This window comes from Bufo bufo, chromosome 3, assembly GCF_905171765.1.
Source record: "Bufo bufo chromosome 3, aBufBuf1.1, whole genome shotgun sequence".
Lineage (NCBI taxonomy): Eukaryota > Metazoa > Chordata > Amphibia > Anura > Bufonidae > Bufo > Bufo bufo.
Genome location: NC_053391.1, coordinates 508127747 through 508146821, shown reverse-complemented (window position 1 = coordinate 508146821; position 19075 = coordinate 508127747). Strand labels below are relative to the sequence as shown.

General features: G+C 42.5%; 1 protein-coding gene across 5 annotated transcripts in view; it reads left to right on the top strand.

Moving 5' to 3' along the window:
• The window catches only part of SCEL (sciellin), a 143830-nt gene that overhangs the window by 57238 nt on the left and 67517 nt on the right, over nt 1-19075 (top strand). For 4 of the 5 annotated variants that reach the window (XM_040425334.1, XM_040425333.1, XM_040425332.1 and 1 more), the window contains exons 2-8: nt 413-459; nt 1532-1658; nt 1740-1802; nt 3586-3654; nt 8469-8534; nt 12723-12746; nt 12833-12895. In XM_040425334.1, the coding sequence (XP_040281268.1) occupies nt 432-459; nt 1532-1658; nt 1740-1802; nt 3586-3654; nt 8469-8534; nt 12723-12746; nt 12833-12895 (440 nt within the window). In that variant the 5' untranslated portion in view covers nt 413-431. The remainder of the gene's footprint in view (nt 1-412; nt 460-1531; nt 1659-1739; nt 1803-3585; nt 3655-8468; nt 8535-12722; nt 12747-12832; nt 12896-19075) is intronic. The other variant, XM_040425335.1, reaches the window with a different exon arrangement.

Genomic DNA, 19075 nt, shown 5'->3' with positions numbered 1-19075 from the left:
CATGTGTCCTGTGTAGAGGGGGCGTGTCCTGAGTCTCTGCAGCTCAGAGGGCCCACCAAAGGGGTACTGCGTATGTGAAATGACAGCAGTGAGAGCTCCCATCTGTATTGATGGAAGTGCTCATAGCAGCTCAGTGGGCCCCCCCAGGAGCATTGGGCCCCGGCACTTGCCCGGGGATGCCGGGTTATGACGCCGGCCCTGACTGTAGGTCACACCATTATTACCTGATTAGGTGTGTCTTTTTCACCCATTGCTCAATTATTGTACTATAGGTCTTACTGAAACACAAAAAAGGGAAAATATACCATTACAAGTACACAGATTTTCAAGATTCTAGTCAGTGGCATTCATCACAATTGACTCTTAGTGTATATCATTGTCCAATGACACTTTTTTGTTTTATATTTTCCAGGTTTGAAAGACCAGAAAAGATGTCTACTTATAGCAAATCTGGAAATGGTAATATTTATCTGCATAGTGTTTATAAGAAAATCAATTAAACATTGTATGGCTTAAAACTTGTCTTACGAATAGACAGAGAACTTTGGAATGATATTGAGCCTCTATCAATATAACTAATACATATGGGGTGATTATATCAACATGATGTTATATAATAGGACTAAGGCTATGTTCACATCTTCATTCAATATTTCATTCTGGGATCCAATAACTTCTGACAAGAACAGCCTAACATGATGCACTATACTTGCTGTAAAAGCAATAAAAACCTGGATGGAACACCCGACAGACCCCATCATAAGTACAAATCCAGCACACTGCAATGACTTTGATTATGAATAGAATCCATGGCACAGTTGTGAACAAAGCTTTAAAAGGGGTTTTGAGGCTTACCGACTCTCTGCTGGTCTCCGCTTCTTGGTCCAGGCTTGATATAGGATATGGCAGGAGAAGCCTGCTCAACCAATCACTGGCTGTGGCAGATACTCACCTTAGTCATTTCCTGTGCGGTAAGTTTGGACCAGGAAGCAGAGATCAGTTAGGACCCAATAACAGTAGGAAAGGCAGTAAAGGAGGATTGGTTAGGTGAGTAATACTTTGTCATTTTTCCTTATTTAAAAATATTATCCCATTGGGTAACCCTTCTAAAGTTTCCCTGTACGTTGAGAACTTTTGAAATCTCCAAGCAACAAGTTTTGATCGGTGGGGGTCCAAGTCGGAGACCCTCGCTGACTGCTAGAATGAGGATACAGAAGTGCCTGCATCTCTCGCTCCTCACTGCAGTAGATGGATTCAATAGAAAGTCTACAGGTCTGTCCCAATTCTGTCTCCAGCAGTGAGGAGATTCAGAACGCAATATAAGCACTTCTCTCTCCTCGTTCTAGCAATCAGTGGGTCTCAGTGCTCGCACTCCCACCAAACAAAGATTTTGACATGTCACACAAAGTACAATGCCACTTTAAGGCCTTTCCAAAATTACATTTTATGTAAAAAAAAAATAGGTAACACATGACCATATGAGAGGTTTTTATAGGCAATTTATTTATCTTGTTTTTGTCCCACTCAATAGATGCCAAAAGTAATACTCTGGGATCGGTGAACAGGCAGAATGTGATACAGGAGACAAACAAGAGAAGGACCCTGTTAATCGACAATAGCTGGATCAAAAACCGACCAGAAGAGGAAGAGGAAAAGATGTAATAAGACACCCCTGGCCACCATTTTTGAGTTTCCATTTTTGTGTTTGTGTAAACATTCTGCTTTTATATTTTTTACAGTAGAGACGAAAACTTTGGGAAAAGTGTCCTGAGCCGATATAAATCACAGGACAACTTGGACAGGTAATAATTAGACACACTGGGGACATCAATGTCTTTACACCACACTAGAGGCATAAAAAAAGTCACAAATTATGGTGCACACCATATTTGCATAGTCATTTTCTACTTTTAGATCTTCTTGTCACTTTTGAATTAGGGCAAGGAAAAGGGGCATGCTTAGCGGGAGTGGCAGGGCTTTGCTTGGCCCACCAGATTAACTATAACTATACTATAGTAATAGCTGAAGTCTGTGCCAGCAACTAGCGAGCTTAGAATTTCAGACTGCCAGAAATGCATCTGCGCACAGGGATCAATACTGGTGTATGGGAATGCCAGTCTTGATAAATGCCAGTTTTGATAAATTTATGAAACTATCTTATAGCAAAACTGTCTTTGTTGCCCATTGCAACCAATCACAGCACAGCTTCCATTTTCCAAGAGCACTATGAGAAATGAAAGCTGTTCTGTGATTAGCTGCTATGGGCAATAAAAACTGTTTTTCTTTTAGACAGTTTCATAAATCTCCTCCATTGTATTGTGGCTTTACTGCTGGAATTCCTATACTACTCCTGATATTAAAGCAAATTTATGAGAAAACTACAGTATTAGGTTTTAAAATAATTTATTCGAATTTTTTATATTTAGAATGTAATATAAGTTGAAACTATAGAACAAAGGGTCAGTTTTGTCTACACAGGTGCATAATTTTTATCCACTGTATCCACTTCCATTGCATTCACTTGTGATCAAATATATTTCTTTGAATTTAAGAAAAAATACACAAATTGAGGCTGTTTGTAGAAGGCTCAAACCCATAGGCACATTAGTTGTCATAGCCATTCTGTCAATTATGTTATTGGGCTGTTGGGTGGTCTCTGCACAGGGCTACTTGTAATGCATTCCTAATTCCCAAACAGGCTTCAGCTTCTGGTAGTGGATGAAAGTAATGGTTAGCTGCACTATGCTAGATCGTACTGGGCCTTTTGCTTTTGCTATGAGCTAAGGCTACTTTCACACTTGCGGCAGAGTGATCTGGCAAGCAGTTCCATCGCCGGCAAAACGTATGCCAACTGATGGCATTAGTAAGACTGATCAGGATCCTGATCAGTCTTAAAAATGCCTGATCAGTCAAAAATATGCATTGAAATACCGGATCCGTCTTTCCGGTGTCATCTATTTATTTTTTTCACCTTTTTTCTGTCCGTGCATGCGCAGACCCGGAAGGACGGATCCGGCATTCCGGTATTTTGAATGCTGGATCCGGCACTAATACAATTCTTCAGTTTTTTTTGCTGGAGATAAAACCGTAGCATGCTGCAGTTTTCTCTTTTGCCTGATCAGTCAAAATGACTGAACTGAAGACATCCTGATGCATCCTGAACGGAATGCTCTCCATTCAGAATGCATGGTGATATACCTGATCAGTTCTTTTCCGGTATAGAGCCCCTGGGACGGAACTGTATGCAGGAAAAGAAAAACGCTAGTGTGAAAGTACCGTAACATTATGTGCGGTTGATTTCCAGATTGATCTTGGAGAAGACATATCACTTGCAAATAATTGCATATTTAAAGAAATAATTAACAAAAATGAATAGTAGAAGGAGGAAAATAACTTTGATACTGAATGTCCGCTGTCAGTCTTTCATACGCCTATTGTACATATACCAGTATCTGCAATGTTGAAATGCTAGAAGTCTCAACTGGGTCAGCTGTTTTGTGAAACCAGTGTAATACTCTTAAAAGAACCGGTAGATATGCATGTTTTATAATAACATGAACATGAGTGGTCTATGTTGTATTACAGCGGCACTGAAAAAGATGAAAAGAAGCAGCCTATACACAACAGATTCAAGTCGGATGATGCTTTAGACAGGTATCTGCTTTTATGTTATGTCGGTATGTTTTCACACAAAAAATGTAAGAGATTAATAATAATAATAAAAAAAAAAATCCTTGAAGCCCAATAAGAGACGTTTGATGAGAAGGTTCTGTTTACTAGGATTCCCCATTCAATCCAGGACCTCCTTGTGGGGCTCCTTTTTTTAAATAAAAAAAATCCATTTTGGGATGATATTTTACATTGTTCTAAACTCATTAACATAAGTTGCAACATGATTTTTGCGCAAATCAATTTATTATTGACTTGCACCATACAGAATAGATGTTTGTACCATGCTATACACTTGTCAAAAGTGTCTATATAAGACAGCGAGGTTTAGTTGAGTAGTTAAAGAGGACCTGTTATCACAAAATGCAGGCAGCAGGTTATAGAGCAGGAGGCACGGAGCAGATTATACTATAGTTTTGTGGGGGGAAAATTTAATCATTTATACCTCTACTCTTTCTGAGCTCAGTTGTACACAGGGTCTGTCTTATCGGACTGACAGCTCTCTCTTATTAAAGACAGAGAATGCTATCAATCACAGATAAAACCACCCCCGTGAACACCTATCATTGACGGACAGCTATCTCTGCATACACACACAGAATTCTGTCATTCACTAATAACACCTCCCCCGTGTACAACTGAACTCAGAAACTGCAGAGAATTAAATGTTTTAATGACATTTTTTGTGGAATCTTTTCCCATAAAACTCTATATCAATCTGCTCAGCTCCTCCTGCTCTAAAACATGCTGCCTGCAGATTACATTGCATATTCTGGTGACAAGTTAAAAATGCGTTCGCTAGATTGCTGATGCAGAAAATAGAGTAAACTTAGAACAGTAGTCTAGTTGATCTAGTTTTGACTGTCTAACCTACAGACCACCTACTATCATTAGACCCAAGGCAGAGTATTGTCAGCTTTCTGCTGGGTTCTGAGTAACAGTTCAATTTACTCATGATAAATCTACTGGGAAACCATTTGAGACCATATTTTCCAGTATTACTATTTGACCGCTTTCAGACGAGCGAGTTGCATACTGCGGACTCGCTGCGTGAGTATAAAGCCTCATTCACACGACAGTGTATTGGTCAGTGATTTCCATTAGTGATTGTGAGCCAAAACCAGGATTGAAGCCTCCGCAGACAAAAGGTATAAGAGAAAGATCTGCACCTGTTCTGTGTTTAGAGCCGCACCTGGTATTGGCTCAAAATAACTGATAGAAATCACTGAGCAAAACAGTGACATGTGAATAATGCATAAGACGGCTCCCGCCCTGAACTTCCAGCACTGCCGGGCTCACATAGCATTATATTGATTTATGATTCTATTTGACCCTTACAGTTCTGAAATGTAGTGGATACCACTGACAGTATTATGTCAGTGTTATACAATACATTCCAGACCTCTAAGGGTTACATAGCATCATAAATCAATATCATGCTATGCGACCCCGGCAGTGCTGGAAGTTCAGGGCGGGAGCCGTCTTATATTCACGCAGCGAGTCTGCAGTATGCAACTCGCTCATCTGAAAGCGGCCTTACTGCCCTAAGTCCTGAAGCACTCTAATGAACTTAAATCAGTGGAATCACCGTTTGTTGTGGCCTTCACACAAACATAAAATAAGGGTCTATTATGGCCTCATAAAACCTAATAGAGAAATAAACGCTGGATCGCTAGATAATCAAGTTCAGAAATTACCCAGTCTGTAAATTGCAGAAACATTACAGCTTCCTACTCTTTGACCATGAGAAAGCAGCAGGAGGGTTTTGATAGTCCTCATCGTGAACAAGTATTCCCCAATATTAATTAAGCGATGTGACCACCAAGCACAATTTACATGGAGCTACACACTTGAGTTTATGCATATATTAATGTCAACTGTGAATTATTTATGTAGAACCACTTTCATATAGCTCCATTTCAGTAATGATTTCTAAAATATAGCTGCAGAAAGAATAAAGAAAGCTTCGTAAGAAATAATCTGATATTTGAAGTTCTTCACATATCTATTTTCTCTCTTAATACAGTAGCATGATATTTTGATAGGAAGTAATGCTAAGTTTCTTTATGTAGTTCACTAAGAATTGTGTCAGATGTAACCACACAGTATATGACCAAACTGGAGTGCATGTTTTTGTCATTTTCTTACTAATAACTCACATTAATTAATAACACGTAACTTTATTAATATCAAGTTACAGTACTAAAAGATTAGCATTCTATTCTTCTATGTCATCTGCTGTAACTGTAATAGATGTGGACAATACCCAGTTTCTAGTATCTTGATATTTCTTGTAAAACATGGTATTTCATGATGTTAGAGATATGTAGAGCAGACATTCAACGCAGACCTGCTTAGAACAAATGGCACATTTCAATAACGTGAGTAAGTCTGCTCAAAGATTTCCATAAAACATTAGTGCAATGAGAGTTCAATGAGGGTGTCACCATTGCTCTTGTTGCACCCAAGCTTCACTCCTTTCTATGGTTGGTCCCTCTCTTGCTGCTTTGTCCCTGCCTTACCTTGTCAGGGACAGGCTGGCCACAGACATGAATGGAGATTGGGTGCAACATGAACAATGGTTATGCCCTCATTGCACTAAAGGCCTAATTTGCATTTTAAGAAAAACGATCATAACTCAGAAACGGAGCCTGAGATCCTTAAAAGAAAAAACTGCATTTTAATCAGGTGAACCACAGCTACATGTCTATGCTTTACTGCGAATTACTTTCTGGTTTGAGTTGGTTTACAACCCCTGACTTCTGGTGTGAGTAACTTGTAGTGGTCTCCTGGTTGGATGAGCTGTCACTCAGAGCAGTGGGGAGGGGAATCGAAGCAGAGAGCACCTCACAGTAAAGCTCCTCCTTCAGTGCACCTAAAGGGGCTGTTCAAGATTAGTAAATGGTTGGCCTATCCTCAGCATGGTCCATAAATATCTGATCTGCAGGGGTCTGACACTCTGCACCTTTATTGAACAGCTGTTCCCAAGTAGCTCCTGCTTCAGGAGTAGGTGCCAGAACCATGAATCTACGTCCACTGAGTAATGGGTGGAGCTGGATACTGAAATGCTGCTCCCAGTAACATCAATGCAATGTTCTCCCCAGCACCTCCCTAGTGCTCTCAACAGTTTAGAATGGTTAATACTGCTGACAGATTCCCTCTGAGGGGGTTATCCAAGATTTTGATAACAATGACCTATCCTCAGGATATCAATATCCGAGCAGCATGGGTCCGACTTTCCCACCCCTGTCCATCAGCTGTCAGAAGAGGCCTTAGTGCTCTGGTGTTGTGGCCTCTTCTTAGGCCAGTGACATCATTTTCATCAGTAACATGACCTAGATGCAGCTCAGTTCCATTCAAGTGAATGGGGCTGAGCCGCAATACCAAGTAGAGCCATTCTGTGCTTGGTAAGCTGCAAGGGGCCGCGGCGCTTACTAGAGAACTTTGGCTTCCTCATCAATATCAGAATCTCGGAAAACCCCTTTAACCACGCGTCCGTTGTTTCTTTCCTGATCTGTTCCGTTTTTTGCGGAACAGATCTGGACCAGATCTGGACCCATTCATTTTCAATGGGTCCTGAAAAAAATCGGACAGCTCAATGTCTGATTTTTTTTTCAGGACCCAGTGAAAATGAATGGGTCCAGATCTGGTCCAGATCTGTTCCGCAAAAAACTGAACAGATCAGGAAAGAAACAACGGACGTGTGAATGGACCCTAAAGGGAGTCTGTAATCAGCATTTCCCTTTTTTAACCCTTCCCATAGCTCCCTAGCATGCTTACATTTAATAAAAACGTTACCTCTGGCATCAATCCTGGACTTATAGAACCATCAAAAACGATCTTTATAACTTATGCAAATGAGGGCTCGCAAGTGCCCAGGGGCGGCGTTACCCTCGTAGGTGCCCTGCTTGCTCAGCCTTTTCATTGCGTCCTCCCGCCCCTTCCTACCTTCCGCCCGCCCATCCTTTCCCTCTGACCGCCTTTCTACTAACTTGTATGGCATCACAGTAATTAATGCGCATGCGCCGGCTTCACGCCGTTAGCCGGCGCATGCGCAATAGTTACTGTGATGCCGTACAAGGAATGGGCATCGCAGTGCGCATGCGCCGGGCGACGGACTGACTGCGCAGGCGCGGGATCTTGGCGGAATAACAAGTTAGTAGAAAGGCGGTCAGAGGGAAAGGATGGGCGGGCGGAAGGTAGGAAGGGGCGGGGGGACGCAATGAAAAGGCTGAGCAAGCAGGGCACCTACGAGGGTAACGCCGCCCCTGGGCACTTGCGAGCCCTCATTTGCATAAGTTATAAAGATCATTTGATGGTTCTATAAGTCCAGGATTGATGCCAGAGGTAACGTTTTTATTAAATGTAAGCATGCTAGGGAGCTATGGGAAGGGTTAAAAAAGTGAAATGCTGATGACAGACTCCCTTTAAATCCTTATTGGCATTTCAGTTGGGAACCGTACTGGCATCTAAAACAAGCTTGTACAAAATAAAGATCTGATGGTGACAGATGTGCTTTAGCTTTGCATCCTGTGTTCTTGATTAATTGATTGATACAATACACTTCTGACAAGGTAATGACTTGATTTAATTCGATTTCTAGATGTGTCAAAACACAACAAGCAAGAGAATGAATGTTCTACAGTGCTTAAAAAGATAATTCATTGCATCTTAACCATTTGGATTTTATTGCAGCCTGCAGTGCAGAACGTAGCAATACATAGTAACATAACACAGATTATTAATACAGTAATCTGTGATGACTTTTTTACAACCTGTGGTTCCATATTTCCTCGCAGAATCCCATCAAGAAATACATTTGAAGGAGGAAATAAAGCAGCCACTCTGGAAAGAGTACCCATGAGGTAGTGCCTAACGAATAAAGGAGAGCGCAGATTTGCCTCTAGCTTGTTACTCTAGCATTGGGCAGTTACTTTTGTATGTAGAGTATTGATCTGCATCTGCATTTCTGCTACTTAATCAATCTTCATTAGCTTACCTACAAGATACCTTATATAGCCAGCCTAATAAAACTGACGAGGCATGACGTTTTATTTACAAGACAAAGGCGTATTTCCAATGAAAACTTTTAAAACTCACACAGTGCCAGTCAGTATTATCCGTGGCTATATCCAATGTTCTTGTATTTCAATTTGGTGGCTCTTTAGAAATCTTCCGTGTCACTTTAAGAACTGACGGTCTGACCAGTCCCAAATTTTTATTAACCATTACTCCCCTGTGATATTCTGCCCCAATGTGTCTGTTCTGTTTATGAACTTTCCCAGGAGACTTGATGGTTGACCAAAATTTCCTGGTGAAGTGGGACAGGTTAACATTAAAGGGGTTGTCCAGTCTTTTAATATTGATGACCTATCCTCCCTTTAAAGGAGTTGTCTCACTTCAGCATATGGCATTTATCATGTAGAGAAAGTTAATACAAGGCACTTACTAATGTATTGTGATTGTCCATATTGCCTCCTTTGCTGGCTTGATTCATTTTCCCATTATGCACTGGTCATTTTCATGGTTACGACCACTCTGCAATCCAGCAGCAGAGGCCGTGCTTGCACACTATAGGAAAAAGTGCCGGCCTCTCAGGTGGCCGAGACCGCTGGAGTGCACATGCGCAGAAGCTCCCGTCCCTGCCACTGCTGCAGCGCAGATATGAGGTGTTAATGAAGGTGATGGTACTATATTCACTACATAGCCTGACATAGAACAGCTCTTCTTCTCCCTAGCTGTGGAGCGGTGCACTGCGGCTGGACAGTGTCACAGCCAGGGAGAAGGAGACACCCACTGAGCAGAACTGAGGTCCCCTCCCTGTACCAGAGGTACTAATTAGAATATTGGGTGCCAGGGTACACAGGGGGGCATAACGGCACAACAGAAGGTACTATGTGACTACTTACCTTACATATTAGTGTTTTTTTTTAAGTCCCATGAAAGGTCCTCTTTAACTTTGTCTACATGATAAATGCCATTTGCTGAGGTGTGACAACTCATTTAAGGAACTGAGATAAGTGGAAGATAAATGGTCTGAGGCCCTTTCACCTCTTTTTCGTTCAGTGAAATACAGAGCTCAATGTAAAATAGTAATCTTATCCCACAACTAGTCATAGACTGTATACAGTACCAATTATATGTTAATTTAAGGTTCTTGAACAACAGAAACTCCTATGATGATACTTACTGACTACCAAGTTCCAAGTTAAGTATCTTCATTTAAACTAAGCAGACTCTATTAGATGTATATTTATTAACGTCACACCCTCATCTGGGTGAATGCACGTCATACTAATTCTTGTACATTGACTGTTACAGAACAATGGGAGTGATGCATAGAAGTCTTGGCCTTATAAAGTGAGGTTAAGCTAATGATACGAGAACATGTCAGGGAATCACTGCGGCCCTATAGAAGGTCCATTTCCAGAATATATACTGCTATAAATGGCACAGGTACTTTGATCTTAACATCTGTATGCCTTGCCACCTCCAGGACAGTGTTCGGGAATTTAATGAAAGCCACAGCCTTTGAGGCTTTCAACCTTTGAGTATACGAGGCAATGATTCCATTAAATGACAGTAAGCAGAGATCTTGAAAATAGGAATTAGGAACACAAAAGAAAGAAGCAGATTGTATAACCTGGCAGTACACTTAGAGGGGCAGTGCCAAGTTTAAAAGTCCACAAGATAACCTGTCTGATCCATTCATTCGCTATGGGACTTCAGGAGGTAGTTGTGTATAGCCCTAAGCTATCTCAATCAGATGAGAAACAGGACCCTATTCTTAGAGGACCCAGCGGCAGACCCCACTGACCACTGTCTGATGTTTTTTTCCCTGGGGAATAAGGTGTTTCCAAACCCCACTGGCATACATTCATCTTTCCCCAAACCAAAAGGCCAGGCATGTTAAAATACAGCATTCCCTATCTTTTGGTTGAGAGAGAGAGTGGGAGAACCCCATACACCAGGGATCAGCAACCTTCGGCACTCCTGGTGTTTTGATACTACAAGTCCCAGAATGCTCCATTCACTTTTATAAGAGTTATAAGAACAGCTGAGCATGTTTGAATGCTGGGAGTTGTAGTTTCACAGCAGCTGGAGTGCCGAAGGTTGCTGATCCCTGCCATATACCTTAGATAGTCAGCTGATCCCACTAGCATTCACCTGATGTGTATGGCTACTTTAAGACCGGATTGCCTCGTTAAATTGGAAGCAGGTTGAAAGTTCACCGTTTTGATTGCGGTAACAATGTGCATTAGAAGTTGATGTTTAGATTGAGCTTCCTATTTCTACTGAACAGTTTCTATTCCCACCTTTCACCTTCGCTGTGGCTCTACCTGTGATTTGCATGCTTAGCACAGTCTGTACAGGAGATGGCTTTATTTGCAAGTTCTAGCATGCTTGCTGTATTCATGGATATTATTTTCTTTGGAAGTTGGACCCGTCACCTCTCCTGACCTGCCTGTCTCAGTAAATACTTCTATTCCCCATGCAGTAACAATTGTGGGGCAGCTTTTGGTTGAACTCTGCCTTGCGCCATTCCTCGGTTATTGCTCCTAGAAATGTATGAATAGATTGACAACTCTGCACTACCATTCCGTATCAAGGAGGCATGACCTTGCATGGCCTGTTACTGTCTGGGCAAGGAAAACCCCCTCAACTGGTAACACCTAGTTGTTAGTTTATTCATACATTTCTCGGAGTAATAATAGAGAAGCAGCACAAGTATAGTTGTTCTATTATGGGCCATACAAGTATTTAGTAAAAATAGACCCGTCAGGAAGCTGGCAGGTCCTCTTCAAGATGTGTACTGCTGGCGGTGGTAGTCCCAAGTTTTTAAAAATTAGGAGCTATTTTAAGGTGAACTTGTTTGTCATATAGTCTCTGACCAGGACAAAGATGTATGTCTGCCAAATGAGTTATGACAGTCATAGGGGGTCATTTACAAACAAATATATACCACTTTTTTGGCGTATACCTGTCGCAGATTTCAGCGCAATGGTTATTTGCGCCGCAATCTGCGACTTTTTTTTCCTGCTCACGCCAGGTCTAAAAAAGAGGGATTGACGGGGAAGGGGCCGTCTCATTTATCATTTTCCAGGCCTCTTTTAGCCGTAGAGAATGGTCCAAATCTACGGCAGCAAGGGAACTGGAATAGATTTAGACAAGCGGTGGATACGCTGAAGTCTGTAGAAGCCGGCGCCTCTACGTAAATTCACTGCATCCACCGCTAGCTAAAGGGGTATTAAAACTGGCGTTTCAGACACTGATCTTTTTTTTTCCTGAGGTAGAAATATTTAAAATGTATTTCACGCATTATATCGGTACAGCTCAGTCCTATAGAAGGTGGCTCTGAGCAGACAATATAAAAAAGATGTGTATCCATGATACTGGAACTGTTTCCAATGGTCATTGTCCATGCCCCTAAATTCTCATAACATTTTTGTTTGCATGATAATCTTAATCTCTGATTTACAAACACCAAATATATTAATTACTTGTCTTCTAACATATATTTTCGCTATAACATATTCCACTAATCACAGATACTCACCAGACGTCACTCTGCAGATACAACTTAATTAACAGTGCCTGCACTAGTAATTAATAATGTAACTAAGCTTACCTCATATGTAATAGGTCTAAAAGATGTTTAATGGTGAGAATTGCTTTAAAGAAAGCAGCAGGGACTATTACAGTGATATTATAAGAGCCGGCGAGCTACTAAAGCTATTCAGTGATCTGATCATTATTGCAGTTAAATTGCGCCACCTGTTGGGCACCAGCAGTTGTACGCCTGAATGGAATAGTCTATGACTTACACCTCCAGCATGTGATATTATTAACTTTAGTAATGAATCTTCTCCTTATAATAGTCCTGTAAATATGCCAGATGACAAACCAGTTAAATAACCACACTTTTGAGCTAAGTAACCTTCTACGTGACTTTTAGACTTTGATTTATTATTTGTGTTTGAGATTTGGCAGCCTTTCATACATTCCTTATTGCCACTCCTGATTATGTCCTTTTTTTTTAAACTTCCATTTAGTGGGACAGAAGCCACCAATAAAAGGTATGAATGTTTCTCTTCTATAGCTATAGATTGCACTTTGCATTGCACCCAGTCTGACACAAGGAATGGATCTTTACATTTTGCAGACAATCCTGGACTCCCAGTAACAAGACAACAACTACGACAACGACTACAGAGGAATCCAAAAGGTATGTATGATATTCATATACAAAGAAAAGAACACAAATGCAATAGCACTCTGCAACCAGCACTCCGCCCTGCCTCCATGCTGGATGTTGAATGAGGCATTGGTGTACATTTTGGCCAGAGCGTAATAAGCCACTCACCACGTCAAGGTCGCCTCTATGAGACTCCCTGGACTTTGTGTGGCTATCATGGCCCATAAACAGGTAGGAACTAGTGTTAGGGACCACTCATAGAGGCGACCTTGACGTGGTGAGTGGCTTATTACGCTTTGACCAAAATGTACACCAATGCCTCATTCAACATCCAGCATAGAGGCAGGGCGGAGTGCTGGTTGCAGAGTGCTATTGCATTTGTGTTCTTTTCTTTGTATGTGTATTTCGCCATAGCGATGTGCACCTGCATATAGGGTTGTGCTGACTGAATCCCCCACATTTTTTCTATGTATGATATTCATGTTGGCCCTGCCTTCTGTCAATTTGGACCAGCCTACAACATGGGGCAACTTTTAGTTGTTTTTTTCAGAGCCACTTTAAGCTTCTAGTCCATCCCTAAAAGAATCCTATGCTTACTACCCAGTAGTATTGAAATATTTGAAGGACAAAAATCTGTAAATAATAATTTTAAATATATTGATAGTCAATCTTTAATAGGTTCAAATATTGTCACCCAAAATATTGTATGACTACCTTTCTTCAGTCACCTCACCCTTGTGGGGTGACATTGAGGATAGAGCCGTACTTCATGCTGCTTTTTTCCCCATTACTTCTCTTTCCTATCTGTTGTATAGGAGAAGAGATGCATGTAGCCTACGCGGCTCTCCTGTCCTCCTTCACTAGTGTTATAATGATATCTGCGGAAAGGCAAAGTGTTGTAGAAGTTCACACTATCAATAATGAAGGGGGATGGAGCCAACCAGACTTTCTGTTCACTGCTCACGAAGCACCATATTATATGCAATGTATATACATCATTGCCTTTAAAGGGGTTATCTCATCTCAGACAATGGGGGCATATCACTAGGACCCGCACCTATGTCCTAAACGGAGACCCACAAAATGGTGGCTGGAGGACTCAGCTCCAGCCACCACAAGCACTTTCTCCATAGAAGTGAATGGGAGCGCACCACGCATGACCGGCCACTTCTCTCATTCACTTCAATAGGCCCAACGGAAATAGCCGAGCCAGTGCCCGGCTATTTATGGCGGCCCTATAGAAATGAATGTAGGGCGGCTGTGCATGCTAAATGCGCCCTCCAGCACTTTCGGGGCTCCGTTCTCGATATAGGTGCCTGTCCCAGTGGTGGAACCCGCACCTATCAGACAATGGGGGCATATAGTAACGATGTGCCCCCATTGTCTGAGATGAGACAACCCCTTTAACTACAGAAGAAAATTTGCACCATCTTCCGTTTATCTTAGGGTGCAGCTTGTATGTCATATGCAAAATGCTATAACATTATATTTAGCTGTTACATTGATAATAGGTATAGCACTATGTATACTGTACCTATTACATGTCTACTAGCTCAAATAACTGAACACTATTGCACAGATCTATAAGGTTGGGTTTCATGAATCTATTATGTTGTCACAGTGGCCAAAGAAAATGCTGTATTTAAATTCAATAAAGTTCAACACACATCTGCTACTTTTACAACATAAAAGGGTGCGAAAAGTGTATCAGGTTATTGTATGGATGGATTTTGTGTTGCTGAGATGCAACCCCAATTCCAAAAAAATGGTGTAAAATGTAACTTAATGTAAATAATGATAGAATGCAATGATTTGCAAGTCTTATACACCCATATTTGATTCACAGTAGATCATAGAACACATATCAGATGTTGAAAGTGAGACAGTTGACCATTTCATGAAGAAAAATAACTCATTTAGAACTTAATGGCAGCAACACATTTAAATAAAAAGTTGAGACAGGGCCATGTCTATTGTATGAAAATAAGACGGGATGTCCAGCTTTCCAAAAAAGATGTTGTTCTTTATTCCAAAATAACACAGGATAAAAAACAATCCAACACGGCAAGCAGGTCAAATGTCTATCATTGCATCCAATCTTCTTTTATCAACAGTCTGTTAACGTCTAGGAAGTGAGGAGACCAATTGGAGTTGTAAGAGAGGAATGTTGTCCCATTTTTGTCTGATGTAGGATTCTAGCTGCTCCGCAGTCCTGGGTCTTCTTTGCCGGATTTTTAATTTCATGATGAGCTAAATGTTTTCCATTGGGGAAAGGTCTGGACTGCAGGCGGCCAGTTCAGCACCCAGACTCCTCTTCTGTGAAACAATGCTGTTGTGATGGATGCAATATGTGGTTTAGCATTGTCTTATACAATATATATATATAAATATACAAGACCTTCCCTGACGGAAACATTTTCTAAATGATAGCATATGTTGTTCTAAATCTTCTATATACTGTTCAGCATTGATTGTGCCTTTCCAGGTGTGTAAACTGTCCATGCCATAGGAACTACTGCATCCCATCAAAGATGCAGGTTTTCAAACTGTAGTCTGATAACAAGCTGGATGGTCCCTCTCCTCATGAGTCTGCAGAACATGTGTCCATTTTACCTCAGTTGGTGACATTTTTGGATTGTGTTGACATATGGCTTTTTCTTTGCTTTTTGAACTGTGTTCACAGACAGTGATTGATGAGTCCATGCAGTGATTTCCAGTACTGACTGTCTTTAATGCAATGCCCATAGATCACAAGCATCCAATACAGACCATCGGCCTTTGCCTTGAGCACATGTATTTCTCCAGATTCTCTGAATCTTTGGATGATATTATGTAAATCACAGAAAAAAAATGCACCAGACGGATATGCCACTGACTATACTAGCTAGTCATACAAGCAGATATTAAAAGCTGAGACTTTTGCCAATATATTCCTGTCAGGAACACATCGGAGCCCATCATGCACCACGTCACGGTCTCTCAGCATGGCAAGGGTCCTACCACTACGCTAACTATGGTGTGAACAAGGTCTGAAGGTGATGAAATCCAGCTCACAGCCAAGCTTCCACACAACCGCATAGCAGGACAACTAATGCAATGTGAATAAAGCAAGACTGTAAGCCACACCCACATCAGACCGTGTGATGGAGGTTACCAGGTGCAAAGGAGTGTTTAAATGCCAGGTAAAGGCACATTCAATACATATGGAACAAAATCACAGCTTGGCTGTGAGCTGGATTCCATCACCTTCAGACCGTGTTCACACCATAGTTAGCGTAGTGGTAGGACCCCTTGCCATGCTGAGAGACCGTGACGTGGTGCATGAGGGGCTCCGATGTGTTCCTGACAGGAATATATTGGCAAAAGTCTCAGCCTTTAATATCTGCTTGTATGACTAGCTAGTATAGTCAGTGGCATATCCGTTTGGTGCATTTTTTTCTGTGATTTATATAATTATATCTTCATCCGCACAATGCTCCGTTTTGCGTAGGATGCCTTTGTGGTGCATGTGGACCGCGCCGGCATCCTTCATTGTACGCATTTTTTGCTGGGGATGGTCGTTTGCTGCGGTCAACATGCGGTGGGACTGCTCCCCCAATGAGAAACACGCTACAGTGTTTGGGGTTTGAGCTGTTCCCCCATATTTGCCACAATATTTCTGTGATTTTGATGATATTATGTACTGTAGATATAGGGATATTCAAAAGTCTTTTCAATTTTACATTGAGGAAGATTTTTCTGAAACTATTCCCCAATTTTTAGATGCAGTTTTTCGCAGATTGATGAGGCTACTTTCACATTAGCGTTTTTGCGGATCCGTCATGGATCTGCAAAAACACTTCCGTTACCATAATACAAACGCATGCATCCGTCATGAACGGATCCGGTTGTATTATGTCTTCTATAGCCATGACGGATCCGTCATGAACACCATTGAAAGTCAATGGGGGGTGTTTCCATTTTGTATTGTGTCAGAGAAAACTGATCCGTCCCCATTGACTTACATTGTGTGCCAGCACGGATCCGTTTGGATCCGCTTCGTCAGACGGACAGCAAAACGCTGCAGGCAGGTTTTGGTGTCCGCCTCCAGAGCGGAATGGTGTCACTACCAGAGCTTTGGGACGTTCTCACAGCTCTGTTTCTCCACCCCTGTGATGATGTCACTACTAGAGCTGGGAGGAGTTCTCACTACTCTGTTTACTTTTGGTTTCTTTCACCACAGCTGTTCTTCATGTGTTTGATTTCCCTCTCTTTATATCACCCCTCCTCCTATGATAGGATGTGGATTATAGTTCTCACTTCAGTTGTAGCTCTTGCTTTAGTTTCTTCACTTGTAGCTATCAGTTCACTGGACCTGTGTTCTGCTGCAGCTAGCACTCCGGATATTGCCAGCCTGTCCTTGGATCCGTCTTCTCTGTGGCTGCAACACCTTCAGCTAAGTCTGCAGACATTGTTGTGTTCCTGTTTGTTTTCTGACTGGATCTGAGGTGGCCACGGTTCCCTCCATATACTGAGTAGGGCACTGGTGGCCGTGCCCCTTCCACTATTGTAGGGGTTACAGTGGTCATTAGTCTTAGGCACGTGGGCATGCCTCGTTCCGCCATTGGGATCCGGGCATGTGCTTTAGCAGAATAGGGAGAGCGTTGAGGGTCGGACAGGGGTCACCCTTTATCCTCCCTAGTTCTGGGTCCAGTCAGTTGCTCTGTACTGTGTATTACTATTGTTGCTCACATACAGCCGTGACAAATGGTGACTGAACGGAGGCAAACTGATGCATTCTGAACGGATCTTTTTCCATTCAGCAAGCATTAGGGCAAAACCGATCTATTTTGGACCGCTTTTGAGAGCCCTGAACGGATCTCAGAAACCGAAAGCCAAAACGTGAGTGTGAAAGTAGCCTGAAGCATCTTTGCTTCTGAAAGACTGTCTAACATGCTCTTTTTATATCCCGTTATGTGACATTGTTGCAAGTTTCTCCCAAGCTGTTTTTTATTTGCACCACTTACTTTTCTAGCCTTTTTTTCGCTCCTGTCCTAACATTTGTGTTGGGACAGGAGCTATATGGTAAAATGTCTCACTTATATATGATTTAGGCCTCATGCACACGACCGTATTTTTTCACGGTCCGCAAAACGGGGTTCCGTTGGTCCGTGATCCGTGACCGTTTTTTCGTCCGTGGGTCTTCCTTGATTTTTGGAGGATCCACGGACATGGCCGTCCTGAATTACAATGCAAGTCAATGTGGACGGATCCGTTTGACGTTGACACAATATGGTGCAATTGCAAACGGATCCGTCCCCCATTGACTTTCAATGTAAAGTCAGGAGTTAATATACCATAGTATCTGGGTTTTCCCCGTCACCATGGGAACGCCTCTATGTTAGAATATACCATCGGATTTGAGTTACATCGTGAAACTCAGATCCGACAGTATATTCTAACACAGAGGCGTTCCCATAGTGATGGGGACGCTTCTAGTTAGAATATACTACGAACTGTGTACATGACTGCCCCCTGCTGCCTGGCAGCACCCGATCTTTTACAGGGGGCTGTGATCAGCACAATTAATCCTTCAGGTGCCGCACCCGAAGGGGTTAATTGTGCGTATTATAGCCCCCTGTAAGAGATCAGGGGCTGCCAGGCAGCAGGGGGCAGACCCCCCTCCCTCCCCAGTTTGAATATCATTGGTGGCCAGTGTGCGGCCCCCCTCTATTGTAATATCATTGGTGGCCAGTGTGCGGCCTCCGTCGGCCCCCCTCCCTTTATTGTAATATCATTGGTGGCCAGTGTGCGGCCTCCCCCGGCCCCCCCTCCCTCCCTCTATTGTAATATCATTGGTGGCCAGTGTGCGGCCTCCGTCGGCCCCACCTCCCTCCCTCCCTTTATTGTAATATCATTGGTGGCCAGTGTGCGGCCTCCCCCGGCCCCCCCTCCCTCCCTCTATTGTAATATCATTGGTGGCCAGTGTGCGGCCTCCGTCGCCCCCCCCCTCCCTCTATTGTAATATCATTGGTGGCCAGTGTGCGGCCTCCCCTCTCCCCCCCCCCCCTGCCCGATCATTGGTGGCAGCGGAGAGTTCCGATCGGAGTCCCAGTTTAATCGCTGGGGCTCCGATCGGTAACCATGGCAACCAGGATGCTACTGCAGGCCTGGTTGCCATGGTTACTTAGCAATATTACAATATTAGAAGCATCATACTTACCTGCTGCG